This window comes from Excalfactoria chinensis, chromosome 2 (assembly GCF_039878825.1).
Source record: "Excalfactoria chinensis isolate bCotChi1 chromosome 2, bCotChi1.hap2, whole genome shotgun sequence".
Classification (NCBI taxonomy): Eukaryota; Metazoa; Chordata; class Aves; order Galliformes; family Phasianidae; genus Excalfactoria; species Excalfactoria chinensis.
Genome location: NC_092826.1, coordinates 21364741 through 21383877, shown reverse-complemented (window position 1 = coordinate 21383877; position 19137 = coordinate 21364741). Strand labels below are relative to the sequence as shown.

General features: G+C 39.8%; 1 protein-coding gene across 1 annotated transcript in view; it reads left to right on the top strand.

Moving 5' to 3' along the window:
* CPQ (carboxypeptidase Q) overlaps positions 1–19137 on the top strand; it is a 153201-nt gene that overhangs the window by 118793 nt on the left and 15271 nt on the right. Inside the window, exon 7 of the mRNA XM_072328974.1 lies at positions 3670–3871. Coding sequence (XP_072185075.1) covers positions 3670–3871 — 202 coding nt within the window. The remainder of the gene's footprint in view (positions 1–3669; positions 3872–19137) is intronic.

Below are 19137 nucleotides of genomic sequence, written 5' to 3'. Positions count from 1 at the left end.
TAGGACAAGGGGGAATGGTTTTAAACTGAGTAAGGGGAGGCTTAGGTTAGATATTAGGAGGAAGTTTTTTCATGCACAGGGTGGTGCTGCACTGGAGCAGGTTGCCCAAGGAGGCTGTGGATGCCCCATCCCTGGAGGCATTCAAGGCCAGGCTGGATGTGGCTCTGGGCAGCCTGGTCTGGTGGTTGGTGACCCTGCACATAGCAGCGGGATGAAGACCAGATGATCTTTGTGGTCCTTTTCAGCCCAGGCTATTCTATGATTCTATGATATCTTCTGTTTTTGATTTCTTTCCCAGCCTTCACATTCACGTAGGTGCTGTGTTTCCTGTGCTTTCTCTTGTCATTCCTATAGTGCTGGTTGTCAGTCTAACTTGGATGTTAATTTAAACACACTTTTAGTAATGCAAGTGGGATGGCTGTCATTTCACCCTAAGTTCCGTGACATGGTTGTTGCCTTGCTATACTTGGATCCAAGCTGCTCTGAGTCAAATAGCAGAATACCAGTGTTGGTATTTCTTAAAGTGTAAATCAATACCAGAAAGCTGAAAACGCACTGACAGTTTAACCAATGTCCCTTATTACTGGAACAAATTAACCATTAGTCAAGGGCAGTGTTTTGCCATTAAAGACTTGAGTATTTTCCATGTAAAGTGGTGGTTTTTCACAGTGGAATTAAAAAGAAAACCAGTGAATGAGGCTCTGGAGAAGTAATAACACTTAATTTTAATAGCCCCAAATTACAGAAGGCTTTTAGGACAACTGTTCCATCCTTTGGCCTTTCAGGTATTTCACTGCTTTAGCTGGGTAAGAAGAATTTTCATTAGTGATTCAGTAGATTAGTGATGAGATGCTGGAATCCAAGTTAACATTTGCTAAGAATTCTAGGGGTTTTGGATTGAATGAGTAGCTGCATGAATGATTGGGTTTGCCAACATCTGCTGCTGATGATCCGTGTTTCTTACCCCTCGATGTACCTGCATTTGTTTGCTATGTGTGCATAGCAAGGTGGGTTTTCTTTGTAATTGAAAGAATTGTACTGTAGTTTTGTGTATTCAAGTGTTTGCCTTAGAGATGAGGAACGCCTATATTTCAGTTCTGCTTAGCAGGTAAGAAAGATTCTCTTGTAGCTAAAAAAGAAATTAAAGAAATTAAAATACAGGAGTTAAAAATAGGATAAGCATTGGCAAGGATCACGCCTATTTGTATCTTCAGTGGAGATAATAGCAAGCTGTAAAAAGTCAATTTGCCCTTGCAGTATTTATTATAAAATTTCAGTTAAATGTTTAGCCTAAGAGATAAACACTGATGATGTAAAGAGAAGTGATCCATTTTGTGATAGGAAGACAAAGGATATAAGTCTGTACAGCAGTTCAGATTATTAAGCAGCGAGTTACACTACCAAGATTCCATTTTCCATTATGTGCTAAAAGAAGTGGCAAAGTATCAGGATGCAGCAAATGGAATCAATCTCTGAAAAAAAGTGTGCGCTGCATTGAAAGTGCTTGTTTAAATGATGCATTGAGTATGGGGAATAAAGAAAGAAACAGCTGAGCCTACAGTTATTTTATTTTATAAAATCTCACTGTTTTGTTCTCCCGTTCCTGGAATTAGCCAAGGGAGCACTGAACAGACAGCCTGCTTTGATAAGTGCTAGTTATCCCTGCACCATAAAATGCAAATGACAAAGGATGCATATTCCGCATAGCGTATTTCTCAGTGTGTATTTCTTTACCTGTGAGTAGCAATGCTAATGGACCTACATAAGCAAAAGCAGGCTTAGTGAAAGCAACTCAAACTCTCTTTTTTTTCTTCTTCTTTTTTTTTTTATTTTTAAAGATTGCAATACCCTGATTTGAAACTTGACAGTGGACAGATATAAAATTAATCCTATCTTCCAGTGGAAAAAAAATAGGGCAAAAACTTTAAGGACACATGGTACTTTATTAGCTGTGACTTGTTATTTTCTGTCCCCCAGTGAGTCTAGTTTCTCTCCCCAGAGCATTTTGCCTTCGTGTTAGTCCTGCACATTCTAAGAACTGAACTGCCTTTTTCCAGGGCAAGAATACTTTGTAATGTATTGTGGGTGGTTTGTTTTCTCAGTTTCATATTAAAAACACATGTGAACATTTAAATGAGAAAGAAAACAATTGAAGACCACAGTAATACTATTGGCAGTTTATGAAGTTTTGCTGTTCAGGCTTGTTATATAAAGATGGATTACATTCAGAAATGCTCCTTATTGATGTTTATAAATATCTAAAGTGTGGGAGTCAAGTCGATGGGGCCAGAGACTCTTTTTGGTGGTGCCCAGCGATGGGACAAAGGGCAATGGGCACAAAGTGGAACACAGGAAGCTCCATTTGAACATGAGAAAGAAGTTTTTTAGTGTGGGAGTGACAGAGCCCTGGAATGGGCTGCAGACAGAGGCTGTGGTGCCTCCTTCTGTGGAGATCTCCAAAACACATCTGGATGCTTTCCTGCAACCTGCTGTGGGGAACTGCTGAGCTGGGAGTTGGACTGGGTGACCTCCAGAGGTCCCTTCTAAGCCCTATGATTCTGTTATTCTATGACATAACTAAAAAGAGAAGAGTCTAGAGAAAGTAGAGTATAAAACACAATTCTTGGCAGATTCTTAGAAAGAACTTAAGAAAACTTACAGGGCCAAGTTTTGATATTTGTGGAATATCGTATTCACAGCCACTTTGTGTTTGGTTTTATATCCAAAAAATGATGATGGAATTCGTACTGACTCATAGGCTTGTATAACCTGTTAATGACATGAACCTGTTACTCATGAATGTCACCTTTCTCTTGTAGCTATTTTCTTAAATAACTCATGACAGCCATAAAATTCTAGAATCGCATCTGAGCACAAGAGAAAAAACCTGCAGTCCCCTACATGTACGAGTAAGTTCTCCCAGTCACATTCAAGACAGTCTGAAGTATGGCTTTCTTCAGTCTGATCTGGCCTCTTTCACTTTGCAGAAAATGTTCTGTAGCTCTCAAAGAGAGGGAGAATTTCCTTTGTGTAAAGTCTGTAAGTACTTCATCCCAATTAGACTTTTGTGACGGAGTGCTCTGAGCGTATAAGAGGCAAATAAATGGCTCTTGGGCGCTAAGTTTTATTCTTTCAGCTAGAAAGAATTTTCCATGTATAGAAAAAGCGAACATTGTTATGCCATTTATGCCTGAAATCGTAACATTTTATGTTTCCTGTAAGAACTTACCTTGCAAAACACCGACTTCCCTTAAAACAGACATTATTCCTTCGGGTCAGGCAGAGGCTCGGCATTTCAATCCTCAACTGAAGTCAGAATTGACAACAGGCTGTATTGGAAATAATACAATTCTGAAAAGGGAACAGCTGCTTTTGTCATGTACGCTGCCTTTCACAGTCAGAGCAAGCGTTGGAAGGCATCTAATTTTGAAGCTGACCAGTATGCATACCCTCCCCTGTGCGCCAGAATTTCTGGAGCTGCAAATCTGAGTAGGAAGTGATTGCTGCAAGAGAAAACCAAAATAAGGTGGGAACAGCTTATCTGTGTGGTGTTTCATAAATCCCAAACAAATCTGAAGTTGTGCTGTCACAGTTACTTGTAGAACGCAATGTAAACTGCCACTTATAGTAGAAATCACAAACCAGTATGTTCTTTCCTTTCACGTTTAGGAAAACATCTCTAACTTCGATATCGTCATGGAGTCTGATGAGGGCACCTTCAAGCCATCTGGGCTGGCTTTTACTGGTAATGCCAAAGCTCGTGACATCGTGAAAGAGATCATGGCTCTGCTACTGCCTATCAACGTTACAGAAGTTTATGACGCTGCAGATGGAACAGACATCAATTTCTGGATGAGGGACGGAGTGCCTGGTGAGAGTACTTTGCAAATAAAATTCCTTCCGTATACAGTGGCACGTTGGGGAACATTTCCTGCCGGCTCTGGCAGCCTGATGTTTTTAAGATCGCAAGGAACACTTCCCCTCGAGGAATAATATTTACCATAGATAAAATGCAGAAATGTGAAAAGGTAGCCAACAAAAATAGGACATAATTTGTATTTGAGCTTCAGTTTCATAATGGTATAGATTATGCATAGCATAACATGCCTAAAATCTTCTTTTAGGCTTAAGGATTTATAATAATTAATCCCAGACTGGTGGTTTATAAATAGTAAACTAAGTCAGAGGGGAATTCTGCGGTGTGGAACAATTTTTTCATTATTAATATTTTGACTTTGAAATATATGACATCTTTTTACTGTTTTATATTTATACGAAAAAATGATATTTTCAAGAGATGACGTTAAAAGCATATGGGACATTAAAGAGTGCTGGAAAGATTCTGTGAAGTTCAATTTGGTATAGGGATTTATCTGGAGTATTATATCTGTGTCCCAGTGACGAGCAGCTTGCTGGTAAAGAGGCTTGCATGCTGGAACAGAGGTCCCCCCAGCAATCCTCCTGTCTAGGACACCTCATGCTGCATGAGGTTTTGCAGAGGACAAGAGTCCTAGTTAGAGGCCAGCCTGGGAAAAGTCTTAGTGAATTTCCATAGTAGTTTCCACTCCAGATTAATAGCATGAAGAACAAAGTTTCATAACACCGATACTTAAAAAATTATGGTCAGTTTTAAAATGTTAACATTTTTTTCCTTGGTTCTTTACAGCTGAAGTAGGCTGCTGCATTTCTCATGCTCATTTTACCAGTATTTACTATGTGATTGGACTCTCCTAGTGGTTGATTAACTGCTTTGCGTCTTACTTGGTCTTGTGCAGTCATACATTATATTCTTTTTATTTATGGGCAGAACTCTTTGCTTCTGGACTGTATGGGTTGCACCACAACACCATAACGTTGACTACCATGATAAATGTATAGAAATCTAATTTTCAAAGCAGAACATTTATGCTGTTCGAGAAATGTGGAAGGGTAGATATTATTACACAGCCAGAGATCTATCTTCAGCTGGCATGCTGTTTTCCAGGTGAGGTGCAAGCTGTTCAGTGCAATGACATACAACTGTGACACTGCTGTGTACTCGTGTTCCTAGGCTCTGCTTACGCATCTTACATGAGTATGAGCACTTTGTGCTGGGTTTAGAGATGGTAAGCACTGCTAAGAAGTTGTAGCTGTAATATGCATCATCCTCCGTAGCCTGTAAGCATCCGTGCAAGGATGCGTGGTCCAGAAAATGCAAGTTAATCAGAACAGGTAAGAAACTGGGGACAGCATGATAGGGATATTACAGATGGTTAACTGGGAACTTCCAGTCAGAGTGTAATAGATGATGGAAAAAGATACTAAATAATGGAGTTCAATTGTGTTTGATAAGAGCTCACTCTGAGGAACAGCGCTCAGGAAAAGAGGGAGCCCAGATCTCTCAGCATGAGGCTCTGTGGTCAGATAAGTCTTCAAAAGAAGACTTCAGAAAAGTATAAGCTGTAAGAAAGGTCATAACCTATAAGCTTACTTTACACCTTAGTGCAAAAAATAAATACACCACCACTGAATCCTCTCTTTTCAAATATGATGTCCTTTCCTATTAAAAATTTGACATGTTAATTCATGTTGGCTTTTTTAATATACTTTTTGAAGCTTCGATTCATTTAACTTCCAGTTACGCAAATTATACAGTGTTCTTGCAGCATAAGGCACAGAGATTCCTTTTTCCCCATTGAGCCCTGATGGGAAGGATCTAACTCCACTAAAAACATTTCTGCTGCTTTGGATTGTATTTCATATTATACCAGGCAGAAGTCTACGGCATCTTGTAATCTTCACGCCTTGTCTGTAGTATTCTCACTGCTTGAATGAGTCCTTATGGTATATTATAACATTGGAACAAATTGAACACCCTGTAACAGCTTTTATAATTTTGTCCAATTTAAACATGCAGTCAAGTGTTGACACTTCATCAATTTTATTTAAATATTTTCTTGAAAGTAGGCTTGGTGTCTTTCTTTCTGTAACAGTTCAAGAAAATATGGTCTACTTCTTGAACAATAAGAACAATAAGGACGGTTCTCTTGCATTTTTCTCCTTTGTAAATAGATTCTGAGATTCTCCTTTTTATATACAACTAGAAATCTGCTCCTTCTGCTCCGTTTGGTCTGAAAGATCCACAAAGCACAAGAGTACATGCGTTTTTCAGAGCTGTTTGTGGTTGCTTCTGGGACAGGCACAGCGATTCCAGCTCCTCAAGCTCTGCCATTTCCAACGTTTTTTATATTTAAAGGGCACGCAAAGAAGTGTCCTTGCTTATATTTTTGTAAGAAAGAGGCTCTGTCTGCTCTCAGAGAGTAACAGAGGCCAAATGAGTTCAGAGTGCTTTGCAAGCTGTGGAATGCAGCTTAACAAATGCCCCTGAAGTACAAGCAAGGTGAACTGTGCTGAACACGGCAGTTCAGTGCTTTGTGTCTGCGAAGTATTAGGTATATTTCCATCAGTGGCCTTTCTGTTTGATTATTTTGAGAACAGCTGAGCCCAGCAATGAGGAATGTCTGGAGCTGTGTTTTTCTACTGATAGCCAGTTTTCAGCTACTGAAAATATTTGTATAGCATTTGTTTGGCTTTTTCATGGAACATAAATCAAATTAAACCTTTCTGTGTGTGTGTGGTATTGTATTTTATGCTATAATTTTACGGTTTGAGGTGGCCATTGATCCTTAGACTGCATCTTTATTAATTACACAATTACCTTCCTCACTTTTTAAGAGCTCAATTATATACTTGTTTTTAATCAGGCGTATATCTAAACTATTGCACATAAAGCCATTCCTTTCCACTGCTATGACCAGAATTTACAGGTGTAGGTGAGGAGACATTTTTTTGCTTGCTCTTTTTTTGTTTGTTTGGCTTCTGTGTAAGTCTTGTTCAATATCTGAAAGGGATAAAAAACCATTCAGCAAGCTCAGCTGGACCAGCACTCTGATGGTTTTGTTTAAAAAAGCGAGATACAATCATCACAAATCTACTTCTGAAGTGGTTTAGACCAGTTCTTAAGGTAATAGCACTGGGGCTGGGTCAACCTTCCCTGCAAGCTTCTGGAAATTGAGAAGGCGAAATGAGGTTATTCTATTTGTGTCATGGTATCTGGAGAACATTAGTTCGGCTTTAGACACCACAGGAGAAGAAAACAGGTGCTTTCTCATTTCTGCAAAGTGAAAGCTGTTATGACACACAGTTTCCCGGGGAGTTGGTTCAAGTTGGCTCCTTTCTACTGGTCTTGTAGGGGAGGTTATTTGTTGCTACGGTGCTTCTGATGAGAACATTTGTCCATGAGGAACTGAGCTGTATTTGAGACCAGGCTGACCCAGGACATCAAACAGCTCTCAGAAAGCATGTGGCAACTCTTCTATTTAAAATTCAACCAAAGACCTACAGGTGAAACTCCTTTTTACAGTGTCACAGTGAACCTTGCTAGTTGTTCATGTCTCTGTCTCCACAGTGACAGCGTCTTGCTTTTTTGGTACATTACAGGAGAGGAGAAATTATTTTTCCAGAAATGAATAAACCAGTAGCTCATCTAACTTTAATATTTCTTCAAAAATCAAAGACTCATCGCTAACCCAATCTATTTGTCATTTTCTCTGAGCTGGCAAACAAATACTGTTATATATCATTTCTCTCATTTTTATAGAACTTCTTTATTACCTTCATCTACAATAAAATACGTTTTGGATCTTGGACACTGGACATTTATATGCAATATATTCTTTCTTGTCACATAAGAGGTCGAACCCTCAAGTTCCAGTCCTTTTCCTAACCATGCTATCCCTTCATCTCCTGTCCTTCCCATCAGTCAGAGCACCAAGCACCATCTCATGCCTGCTTGAATGCATGAGCTGAGCCCAGCTGTCTGCTTGGTGTCAGCCAAAGACGTGCTTGAGAAAGCAGCATAATGGGAAAACTCCCCGACTTGGGCCTGCCAGCTGAGTGTGGAGAGTTAGGTAGGCTCACTGTTCTCCAAATTATTAGTGGACAGACTCTGTTAACTCTTGGCTGTGCCACTGTTTCAAAGCAATTTTCTGCTGTGATGCTTGATCCCTCAGAATATCTGTTCCGTGGGCTCATGCAGACTTGAACAATCTTTGGATCCAGTTTCTAAGCTTCTTCTTTCTTTTCTTTTTTTATAAAATAATAGAAACTGTAAGAGAAAAAAATAAAATAATAAAAAAAAAAGGCCGGGGGGGGGGGGGGGGAAACCAGGCCATCATAGGCTTAGGACTTCATAGACCAATACTGAAGAGTCTTTGACTTGATTGCTCAGAGGCAGTGAGTTTCTCCATTTGCAAAGACTGGCCTATAAGATGAGGGAAAGAAAAATTGGTTTCATTAAAAAATAGAGACATTAACTATAAGTAAGTCCCTCACTTTAACAGATAGTATTTGTGTGATTTGTGATCTGAGATGTTTAGTGCAGAGTGACACTTGGAGAGCCCCAGTCTTTTCATCCAGTGATTCACAGAAGTAAAATAAATGACTACTCAATGAGCAAAAAGTTGAATGAAACTCCTAAATCCTGCTTGCAAAACTGGATATACACATTGTATGCAAGAATTGCAATAATTTTAGTTACTTCATAGGTGCCTCAGTTTTGTACTTGCCGAGCTTCCAGGTGTTGAAACACACCAATAGCACCAGTTGCCAGTCTCTTGGTGCCTGGTTTGCCTCTGTGTGGAAATGAGGTGTAATGGAGGTCAGATACGCACCCATGTCATCCCCATCTCATTAAGTATGAGTTAAGTATATCAGTAGTGTTATATGATAATTAACAAAATCATATTGCTTTTTCTAGGTCATTTATTTCCTTTTAAATATTCTCTCATTTTAAGGGAAATATGGCGAATGAGTACATTCCTCTGCAGAAGTCAAATTTTCTGCAACTTGGGAGGTATTAAATTAAACCAGTATGCTAAGAGAACAATTTTAATTGCTTAGCACTTAAAGAACCTACTATGCAGGCTACAGCTATTAGAACCATTTAAAATCTTGATTGAAGTTTGAACTATGTGTATTAATCTGTACAATAATTCATCTATTCACAAATTTATCATTGTTCCATAAAAACAGGCTTTTGAAATTAGAAATAGCTCTAGAGTAATTAAAGGAATTTAATATGCTGTAAATTTTTATGAAGGTGAATATCTTAAAATGCTCATAGTTTAGCATAATATCTCAGTTACATTAGCCTCTCATATGACCTTGTCTGTTTTTGGTAACATTAATAAAGTCTTTAAGGCTAGTCATTTAATGAAAGGACTAGTCTATAGATTATGCTATGCTTTCTTATTAGTTGTGCTGTTTGACTACCAGACAAGCTTGATCATACATTGCATATGGTTCTTTTCACCCTTGTTCTTCTTGGAAATGTCTTGTTTTTGGCATATTGCAGTATTGAACTATTTCTAGTAATTATCCGAAAGCATCAGAATTGTACGGTTTTTTGTTTGATGTAGAATAGACTGAAGACATGCAGATATTCAGCTGGAATAATGCGGCTGAAGACAGGATGAAGAACAGTGCCTGAATGCAAATTTTAATAGCAGTTTTAACAGGGCTCCTATAATATGCTTCTCATCATTAGAGCATGTACATTTCTAATATGAGAGCACAGAATGATTCTGTCAGATAAAAAATTATGTGTCATTCTGGGGGCAAAATATTTCATGATTGTAGCAAATACATGAAAACTGCTCATTCACATTCGTTTTGCCACAAATGAGGACTACTTCTAAATTAACTTTATGAAGTCTACTTTAACTGAGAGTGCCTGCTGTTCAGCTAATAAGTTTTTGAGTAAGAAAACAGAGACTGGGAGAGCAATGTCACTTCTGCTATGCAAAGATTATCAGGTTTGTGACTACCTGAGGAACCTGAACTTCCACAGGTCTACGGGTCTCAATGAGTTGCATTCCCAGAGTCCTTAGGGAATTGGCTGACATAGTTGCTAAACCGCTCTCAGTGATATTTGAAAAGTCATGGAGGTCATGTGAAGTCCCTGGAGACTGGAAAAATGACACATGGAACTACCAACCCCTCAGCCTCACCTCAGTGTCAAGGAAGATAATGGAGCAGATCCTCATGGAAGCAATGCTAAGGCATACGGAAGAGAGGGATGTGATAAAGGATAACCAGTATGGCTTCAGCAATGGCAGGAGTTGCCTGGCCAACATAGTAGCCTTCTGTAATGGTGTAACTGCATCAATGGAAAAAGGAAGAGCTACTGATGTAGTCTGTCTGGACTTTGACACAGTCCCCCACAACATCCTTCTTTCCAAACTGGAAAAATACAGATTTGATGGGTGGACCATTCAGTGGACAAGAAGCTGGTTTGAGGTCATACCCAGAGAGTGGTGGTCAATGGCTCAGTGTCCAGGTGGGGGCTGGTGACAGATGGTGTCCCTCAGGGGTCAGTACTGGGACTGGTGCTCTTTAATATCTTTACCAATTATGTAAACACTGGGATTGAGTGCACTCTCTGCAAGTTTGTGGATGACACCAAACTGTGGTGCATTTGATACATATAAGGGATGTGATGCCATCCAGAAAGACCTAAGCATGCTTTTTGTAGTAGGCCTGTCTGACCTTCATGAGGTTCAACAAATCCAGGTGCAACGTGTGATAACATGGGTGGTGGCAACCCCTGCTGTCAGAACAGGCTGGGGGATGTAAGGATAGAGCACAGCCCTGCAGAAAAGGACCTCCTGGGTACTGGTGGATGGCAAGTTGGCTGTGAGCAAGCCAGCAATGTGCCCTTGCAGCCCAAAAAGCCAACCAGATCCTGGGCTACATCAAAAGAAGTGTGTTCAGCAGGGTGAGGGAGGTGATCCTCTGCTCTATGCTCAAGGGACCTCACCTGGAGTACTGCATCCAGATATGGAGTCTTCAGTACAGGAGAGATGCAGACCTGTTGGAGCACATCCAGAGGAGGGCCACAAAAATGATTCAAGAGTGGAACACCTCTCATATGAGGGCAGGCTGAGAGAGGGCTGGGGCTGTTCAGCCTGGAGAAGAAAAGACTCTGGGGAAATCCAAGAGCAGCCTTTCAGTATCTGAACGGGGGCTATAAGAAAGATGGGGATGCACTCTTTAACAGGACAAGGAGAAATGGTTTCAAACTAAAACATGGAAGATGTAAATTGGGAATAAGATGTCTTGTTTTTACATCGAGGGCAGTGAGGCACTGGAACAGGTTGCCCAAGGATGTGGTGGATACCCTATCCCAGGAGATATTCAAGATCAGGCTGGATGGGGTTCTGACCAACCTGATCTAACTAGTAGTTGTCCCTGTTCACTGCAAGGGAGTTGGACCAGATGACCTTTAAAGCTCCCTTCCAACTCAAATGATTCTATGATTCTAAAAGTAATTTATTTGAGACTGATAGGAATATTCTGAAGATAAATGTCAAGACCAGCAAGGGTGAACGTAGCTATTACTAGCAGATAGTATTAAGTGGTTTACTACATGCAATATTAGTGACATTTCGGTGAGAGCAAGATCACGAAAGAACTGCAGGAAGATCTGAAAGTCTGGAAATAATGCCTTACATTGCAAAGCTGGAGGTGTTAGAATCTTTTTCAGTTCATGGAAAGGTGTGCCGGTTTATGGAAAGGAATGACTCAAGCACAGCATACATTTTAAGGCTGGAAAGAGATTTTCCTAATGACAGTGTGTTTTTGCCTAGTTTTATAAAATAGTTCATTACCAATTCAATCTGTGAGATCCCCCCAAAATTCCAAGTAGATGAAAGCAAGCACCTTCTTGCAGTAAGTTTAGTTGGCTACAAAAGCAGCTCACATTCTTGGTGAATTCTACATCATTTTGAACGTGTAAAACAAGACTTGATTGTCCTTCAAAAAGTAAAGGGTAATTCAAGCAGGAGGAATGGGTTTGATGCAGTAGGTACAAGGTGAGGTTCTGTGCCATGTGTTATTCACAAGATCTGATTAGATGGTAATGGGTCTCGCTGGCCTTAAAAAATCTATGAATCTGCCAGTAAATTTTACAAGTATTTTTCATCATCTAATGTCTCCTTCCCATTTAATTCTCATCTATTTCAAGCAGAGTAGATTTTTCAATATCGCAAGCTCTTGTCTTCAGTTTGAACAGCATTTAGGAAGTTTTAACTATGATTAAAAATACAGAATTATTGTTAACTTGCCAATCCCAGAAAAAAAAAAAAAAAAAAAAAAAAAAAAAAGAGCTCTGAAATAAAAAATATTTGCTAAGCTATATCCTACAAAGCTTAAAAGCTTTATATATATATATGCATATATATATATATATTTCTATTATTATCTTTTTTCTTGGTTGTCATAAGCTATGAATTGCTGCATTCTGGCTTGGCAGCTGATAATACTGTATTTATCATTCAAAAAACTGAGGCAGGGCAACTTTGAAATAATGTTATATGAATGTTACAGTAAATCAGTTTGAAGCTCAGGCATTTTGGTTGGCTTTTATAAATCTAAAAGAAGTAAATTTTTCCACTGCATTCAACGCTTTTCAAATACTACGTAATGCCATTAATGAAAAGCGCAAATAAAGTGTTTCAAACAAGATCAGAAATTATAATGATTCCTGCGCTTCCTGGCTCATGGACTTCTGTTTCTTAAGGATATTTAATCACCGTTACGTCTGTAAATATCAGAGTGGTTGATTTTAGTTCCTAGTTTTAGATGTGTGCTCTTTAGAAAAGTTACAAGAGATCCTGTTATTATCTGTGCTCCTTATGAAAGCAGACAGTATTCCAAAACAATTCAAAAGCCATCAATGAATTTGTGCCTGGCACCCACCTTTTGTAGTAGTAGAGTAGTAGGAGAATATGCTCTTTCTAAGGAAAGAAACGCTGAAAATATCTGACTGAGGATCTCATTTGGATTTGGGGTGTGGTTAGTTCTTTTTCTGGCTGTGCCTCTGAGGGGCATTTTAATTCTCTATTGTTTACTGCTTAGGAAAGCTGAATTCTGTTTCTGTGGGTGGGAATATTCTTTTCATATGGAAGCGTTTGCCGTTTGTTGATCCTAAAAAATCAAGTGTCCTCCATTAGCGCACAGAGCTCAGTGTTAACGTGTTAAATATGCAGCTTGGAAGTACGAGTTACTGTAAGCCTTATTCCTAGAACTGTTCTCTATTTCACTGAAGCTCAAGGAAATAATGAAGTAAATAGGAAAAAGAAAAAGAAAAAAAGAAAAAAAGAGTTTGTGTTCTGTAAGGAAGTTGGAGATAGAAATGTGTTTGTCAGTGGAAAAGTGTGAAAGTTACCCATGATTCTGTCCAATTTTTTTCCTTCCTGGAATTTGATGCTGAAGAATTAGATAGGCTCGCAAGCTGGAAATGTGGGGAGATTTCTAACTAAATGTGCACCAACTCAGAATGGCTCAGCAGCAGTTCATTTAATTCCTGGAGAACAAACTGTAATGGCATCAATATTAAAAACTGAATAAAAAATAAACTGTTCAGTAGCTGAGCGCTCCAGCAAGACCATTTGTAAGCTACTCCTGATGGGAAGGGCACAGGTTAAAAGGATTAAGATTTGCCTTACAGCTTTCAAGTAGTTTCCTGCATGAAGTCATATGATGTTTCTAATACGATTCTTTAGGGATTAGTACATCCTCAGCTATTCCGTTTTCATTGATGGTTTGGAGTCGAGTTTAAAATCACAGCTTGTTTGAAAAGCATACAAAACAGAGCTGATGTAAATACCATTGGGATGATGGGAACAAGCTAATCATCTGGGTGCAGCTTTATTTTTAGAAGCCCTTTTTTTTTTTTTTTTTTTTTTTTTTAATATATATATGTATGTATATATATATATATTAATTTTTTTTTCACTTCATAAAATAAGCTCAACCTAATCCAAGGTGACCTTACTTGATGTCTGCTTTAAGAAAGAGAGGAAATTTCCTTCTGCATTTGCTTCTTTCTTCGTTGCTCATGGAGATACCCCAGAGGGCTAGCTTGGAGTAGGTACCAGATGTACAGGCCACTGAAGGTAGATGAGAAGAACCTCAGCTCAAGAGAACTTTCATAGTTGGTTTGGTTGAGCTGGACTTCTGGAAGTCACAGTGTCTTACCTTCTTCCCCAGACAAGACTATTTTCAAGGCTAGATCAGGTTGCTCAGGGCCTTATCCAGTTTGAGTTGTGAAGATATCTGAGGTGCTGTCATCACCAATTTTATGCTTCCTTGGTTTTCTTAATGATAACAGTTACCTGAGAGGTGCTCCTTTTGTCTGTAAGGAGCAAGGAATCATCATCCTTTGTAATTAATTTGGCCCCAAAATAGCTTTACCTAATCAAATGTATTGGGAACTTCCTAGAGATGTATTTTAGGGACACAAAAACAGATCTGTTAGCAAGGACAAAGTGTGCACCTAAATATGAGCAGTAGTTTATTCAAATTCTCCACCTGAAGAGCCAGAAAACCTAATTAAGAACTATTAATCCATCAGGGCCAGTCTGTCCAAGGCTCTTGGCTATTTGCAGCGCCCGTGACAGAGCACATTCTCAATCACCATGTAGCACTTGGAAGTCCACCAAAGAAAATGGGCACTTTTCCTGTTGCTTAGCTGGCTAAACTGGATTTTAAAACAGTTCAGTTCTATTGACTATGTTAAATGTGGGCAATGACCTTCTGGGACAGCAGAACTTTTGTAGTGGTGGCTGGTGTTTCTTAAGTAAGCTAAAGTAAAGAAATAGCTGAAAGCAAGGAGGCTCAGACTCTGGTCTCCAGACTCCTAAGGGATTGTGGATTGCTCCTGAAACTTCATCTACAACAGGGAGGAGAACAAGTTTATTGTCAAGGGTCTTGATTATCCATCTGTTGTTGGTGGGGATCATCCGTGCATTAGGAAATGTGTATGGATATTAAAATTGTAAGCAGTTGAAAGCCACTGATGTGGCATTGTGGAGAGGGATAAAAGTTTAGTAGCTTGGTTTCCCAAAGGCTAGATTCTCCATCTCTACAAGCAAAGACACAAAGGTTTGAAGCACTGGCCTTCTCAACTATCTTGGATTCCCTCAGGATGTGTAATGTGCAAATACGTCATTGCTGCTGGGAGTAACCTACAGCAGTTAATAGATATAACGCTGAAAAACTGAAACGGTTTTTATATTTGAGGAAAGAATTTATTGTGAAGAATTGTCAAGTTGAGCCATTTGGTTGGAATAGTGATCCTGAGTTCCACTTCACTTTGCTGGCCAAGATTGACAGTAGTCATGGGTCAGGGCAAGAGCTGGAGAAAGATCTGTAGTCTGTAGTTTATCAGAAATGCACACATTTCAAATAACCACAGGGCTGGCAAGAAGGTCCCAAGAGTTCCTCTAAACAGTGTCCTTCTTTTCAACACCATCTCACGGAGGCCTGTGTTGTTTCTGTCACATTTGTTTATGATCTTTTTGAAGAGTTACTGCGATGGAAACTCAGTGTGGACCAACCCTGTAACATACGTTGTGTTCTTTACCTCTTATGGCAAGAGCGTAACAACATATCAAACAGCTCTTTTGGTGGCCTCAGAGATTAATATAACTTTGAATTTTGCATGTGTTTTAGGTCAAAACAGGACATTGTGCATAGTGATAACACAGACTTTGCTGCTGGACCATAAAAGTAGCATTTGGAGGTCACAGTACTTTTATAGCTAATATTAAAAGCATTGATCCTAAGTTTATGTTTTGGTGTTTCTTCATATTCAGAGTTCATTGCAAAGGTAGTTTTTCTAAGATTTGCTCTTTACATTTTTAAAGAAAGGATAGTATTGTGAAATGTTGATTAATATGAACAGTATCTAATCTGATGGAATTATAATAGGAAATACAGTGGTGAGTTACACTAAGAACAGATATTTGGTTAAAATACTGAGTAATCATAGAAACTATTTTTCAAAGTTTTTTTCTTCACACGTGTGTCAAGTAATAGAAGTGTGCACGAGAGGACTATTTGGTTTTACTGTTTTATTTTCCTTTGTGAGAACAGTTTATGGTGCCACTTATTTTCATTTGGACCGGAAAGAAGAAAAAACAGAATAGTGTAATTTGTTGCAAAATGAAAATCCCAGATCTTCCCAGTTCTGTCTGTATTTGTTGTGATAATATTGCCATGAAATCTGCAGCAGCATGGGTTATAAATTGTTATTTAAGTCAAAGCAAAGCAATCCTTACACTGCAAAAGCTACCCCGGAATTTGAAGCAAATGTGAACATAGACCAACAAAAACACTATCTGTGATGTGCCTGGAACTGTCTCAAACACTTGCAACATAAGACCATAGGCATGACCATAGGTTAATAGCTGAAGACCTGTTCAGAGGAGGAAGCCCTGTGGATACAGGATGGCCTTGCTCTGACCAAAGTTATCCTGTTAAGTGGAGTTGTGATGTCCAGCTTGTTGGTGATTAAACTGTTGATGGTGAACCTGTTGATGATGAACCCCATAAACCTAGATGGGCATAGAAGGATGCCCAAGAGAAGCGTGGGAGGACTTGGACACTTCAGTACCTCAGGGACTCTGGAACTTCTGGACAAATGCTCTCATAGACTGAGAACTCTCAACCATTGGCTGGACCAATGCTGGAGTTAGGACTGGTGATGGCTTTCTCTGACTGTATCTCTTTCTCCCTCTTCCCTTCCTCCATCTCTCTCTTTTGTTTCTTTTTCCTTTGCGAAGTTGTTAAGTAATGCAAAGTTTTGATTTCTTATAAAGTCATATAGTTTAACTGCACATCTTAAATAGATATAGGTGTAAGAGTGCCAGTACTTTTAAGATAATTGCAGTACAGAAATTCTCAGTAGAACTGATGATTGTGTCTGGACCTTGAGTGTCAGTTTTAATCTAACCAGGAGGATTTTGCAGATCTGGTCACCCATCGCTCCCTTTACAGGCAGAATGTGACAACCACCAAGCTGGTTCCAGGTTTTCTGCGATTGACTTGAAGTGTCTTAAGGCAAAAATAAATAAATAAATGAAGGAATGTGAGAGATGTATATGAACAGCACAGGAAAAATGAATATTCATCCTTTATAGTATTGTTTTACAGATGATACTTCATTATATTATAAAGACTATTTACCTTTTCTTGTGCAGTTGAAGGATCAGGATGTCAGACCAACTAGAGGGCAGACACCACACAAGAGAACTTTTCTAGGCAATGCATATTTGAAAGGAGGATATCAGCACCACAAGATGTTTTGGAAACCAGAATCAAACATGAATTTTAAAAGGATGGATTATTGTAAGGGAGAAAGTCCCAGCAAGGGCTGTTGAACACAGTGATAGGAATGCAACTTCTCTTTCAAAAAAGCCCTTAAGCTGCAGATGGCTGGGTGGGTAGGCTGAAGGAGCTGGCTCTGGTTCTCCTATTCCTTCTCACAGCATTGGCTGCTACCAGAGGCAGGATAGCAGGCTTATTGAAATGTTGCCTTATTTTCCCAGTTGTCTCTTCTTGTGTTCTAAGTTGTGCTAACCTGCATTTAGGTGAAATATTGCCAGGTAGTCTGGCTAATCATACACAGCACTCTGTATGTTCTCAGGCCTTTTAGATGCAGGTCTGTGCTGGATGTTATTTAGGGTATTAGCACATAATTGCGCTGCAGCCTTTCACCCGAGCCTTGTCTCCATACAGTACAAACCTGAGACTCTCCTTCTACGGCCAGGTGTTTTCAGGCTCGAGATGCAGCAGCTGGCCCAAGCAGAGGGGCAGATTGAGGCAGATGAGGAGGAGAAGGCGAGAGGGATGATGATGTAGCTGGGGCAGTGCTGTATGGATTATTAGGCCTGCAGCTTTGCAGTCTGGCTGCTTTCAAATGGAAGCATTTTTTAGTTTGTTCCAGGTTTAAGCCAGAGATAAACAGGAAATTAATGATACCAGTGGCTGTTATTGACTCCTTGTTTATTATTTCTTTTCTGTGCTTTAAAAATGTTAACCTAACCTGCAAGCAGATGAAACAGTGCACAGCAGACCTTCAGAATTTCAGGCTCTGAAATAAGCTGCTTGGATTTGAAATACTAACAAAGCTGTTAGTATCTTTCCGTTTGTGTTTCAGAGCAGAATTAAAGACCCCTGTACATGATAGAGATGTCACCAAATGAAGGCTGCACACTGTTGTTTTTCTTGGACTCAGACCCTACGTGGTGCATCTCACAGACAGACTCAGGCCGTTTGTCACAGTGATGGACCCCCTGGAGACACCAGGCAGCACTGCACAAGCTGCAGTTTGTACCTCCCTCATTTGTACCATTTTCAGACAGGCCATAGTGCATAGTCCTTTTGTCATCTGTTCTCAGCCTGCGCACAGCATGCTACAGATAAATGGCAGTCACAAATCACTAAAATCCCCATAGAAGAGGTATAGGAGGCTCCTAAGCTGTGGCTGCTGCCGTTCTTGAGAGCTAGGTCTGCTCCAGCATTGCTCTCCGACTTATAACTGATGGGAGCGGGAAGGAGAGTGGCTTTGACAGAGCTGCTCCAGCTCTCACAGTGCCAGGGCTGGAGAACCACAGGCTGGGTATCTCAGGACTTTGAAGGGACCATCACATCATGTGTTGTACAAATGTCTTATGCTTTCTCTGCCATGTAGATTCTCTTTTGATCAGACAAGTAAGTTCCAGGAAATCCATTAATTGTCATACAATTCTGAGACATATTTTTTGTGAATGTTATCTTGGTGCTTTTAAAAGCTATTTCTCTCTGTGCAATCAATTTAGTGTCAACTTCATGTTACATTTCCTTGCCCCAAGGTGTGACTTCAGGTTTCTGATAGCCAGCAAGTGGGACAGGGCTACATGTGGGATCTGTATGTGTATCTCTGACACTCGCATCCCTCTGTCAGAAATCCTCAGGGTTTATCTAAGAGAAGAAACTCCTCTATAATAACCTAATGAGGCTGTGTGTTCTTGTGCAAGCCAGCAGGACCCCAGCTTCACCCTGTGCCTAGAGCTGATGCTGTTCTCTGGAGCAGCTGTGCTGTGGCTCTGTGTCCCCCAGCTGTAAGCTCCTTCCTGTCTGTGGCCTGGGCTTCTGCTCATAGCTCTCTTCCCAAGCTCTCTGCATCATCTGCTTTCCTTCTGCTTTTCCTTCTGCATCAGCAAGTCATACAAAGGAAAACCTGCATAACTGTTTTGGGGCTCTGTTTAACTT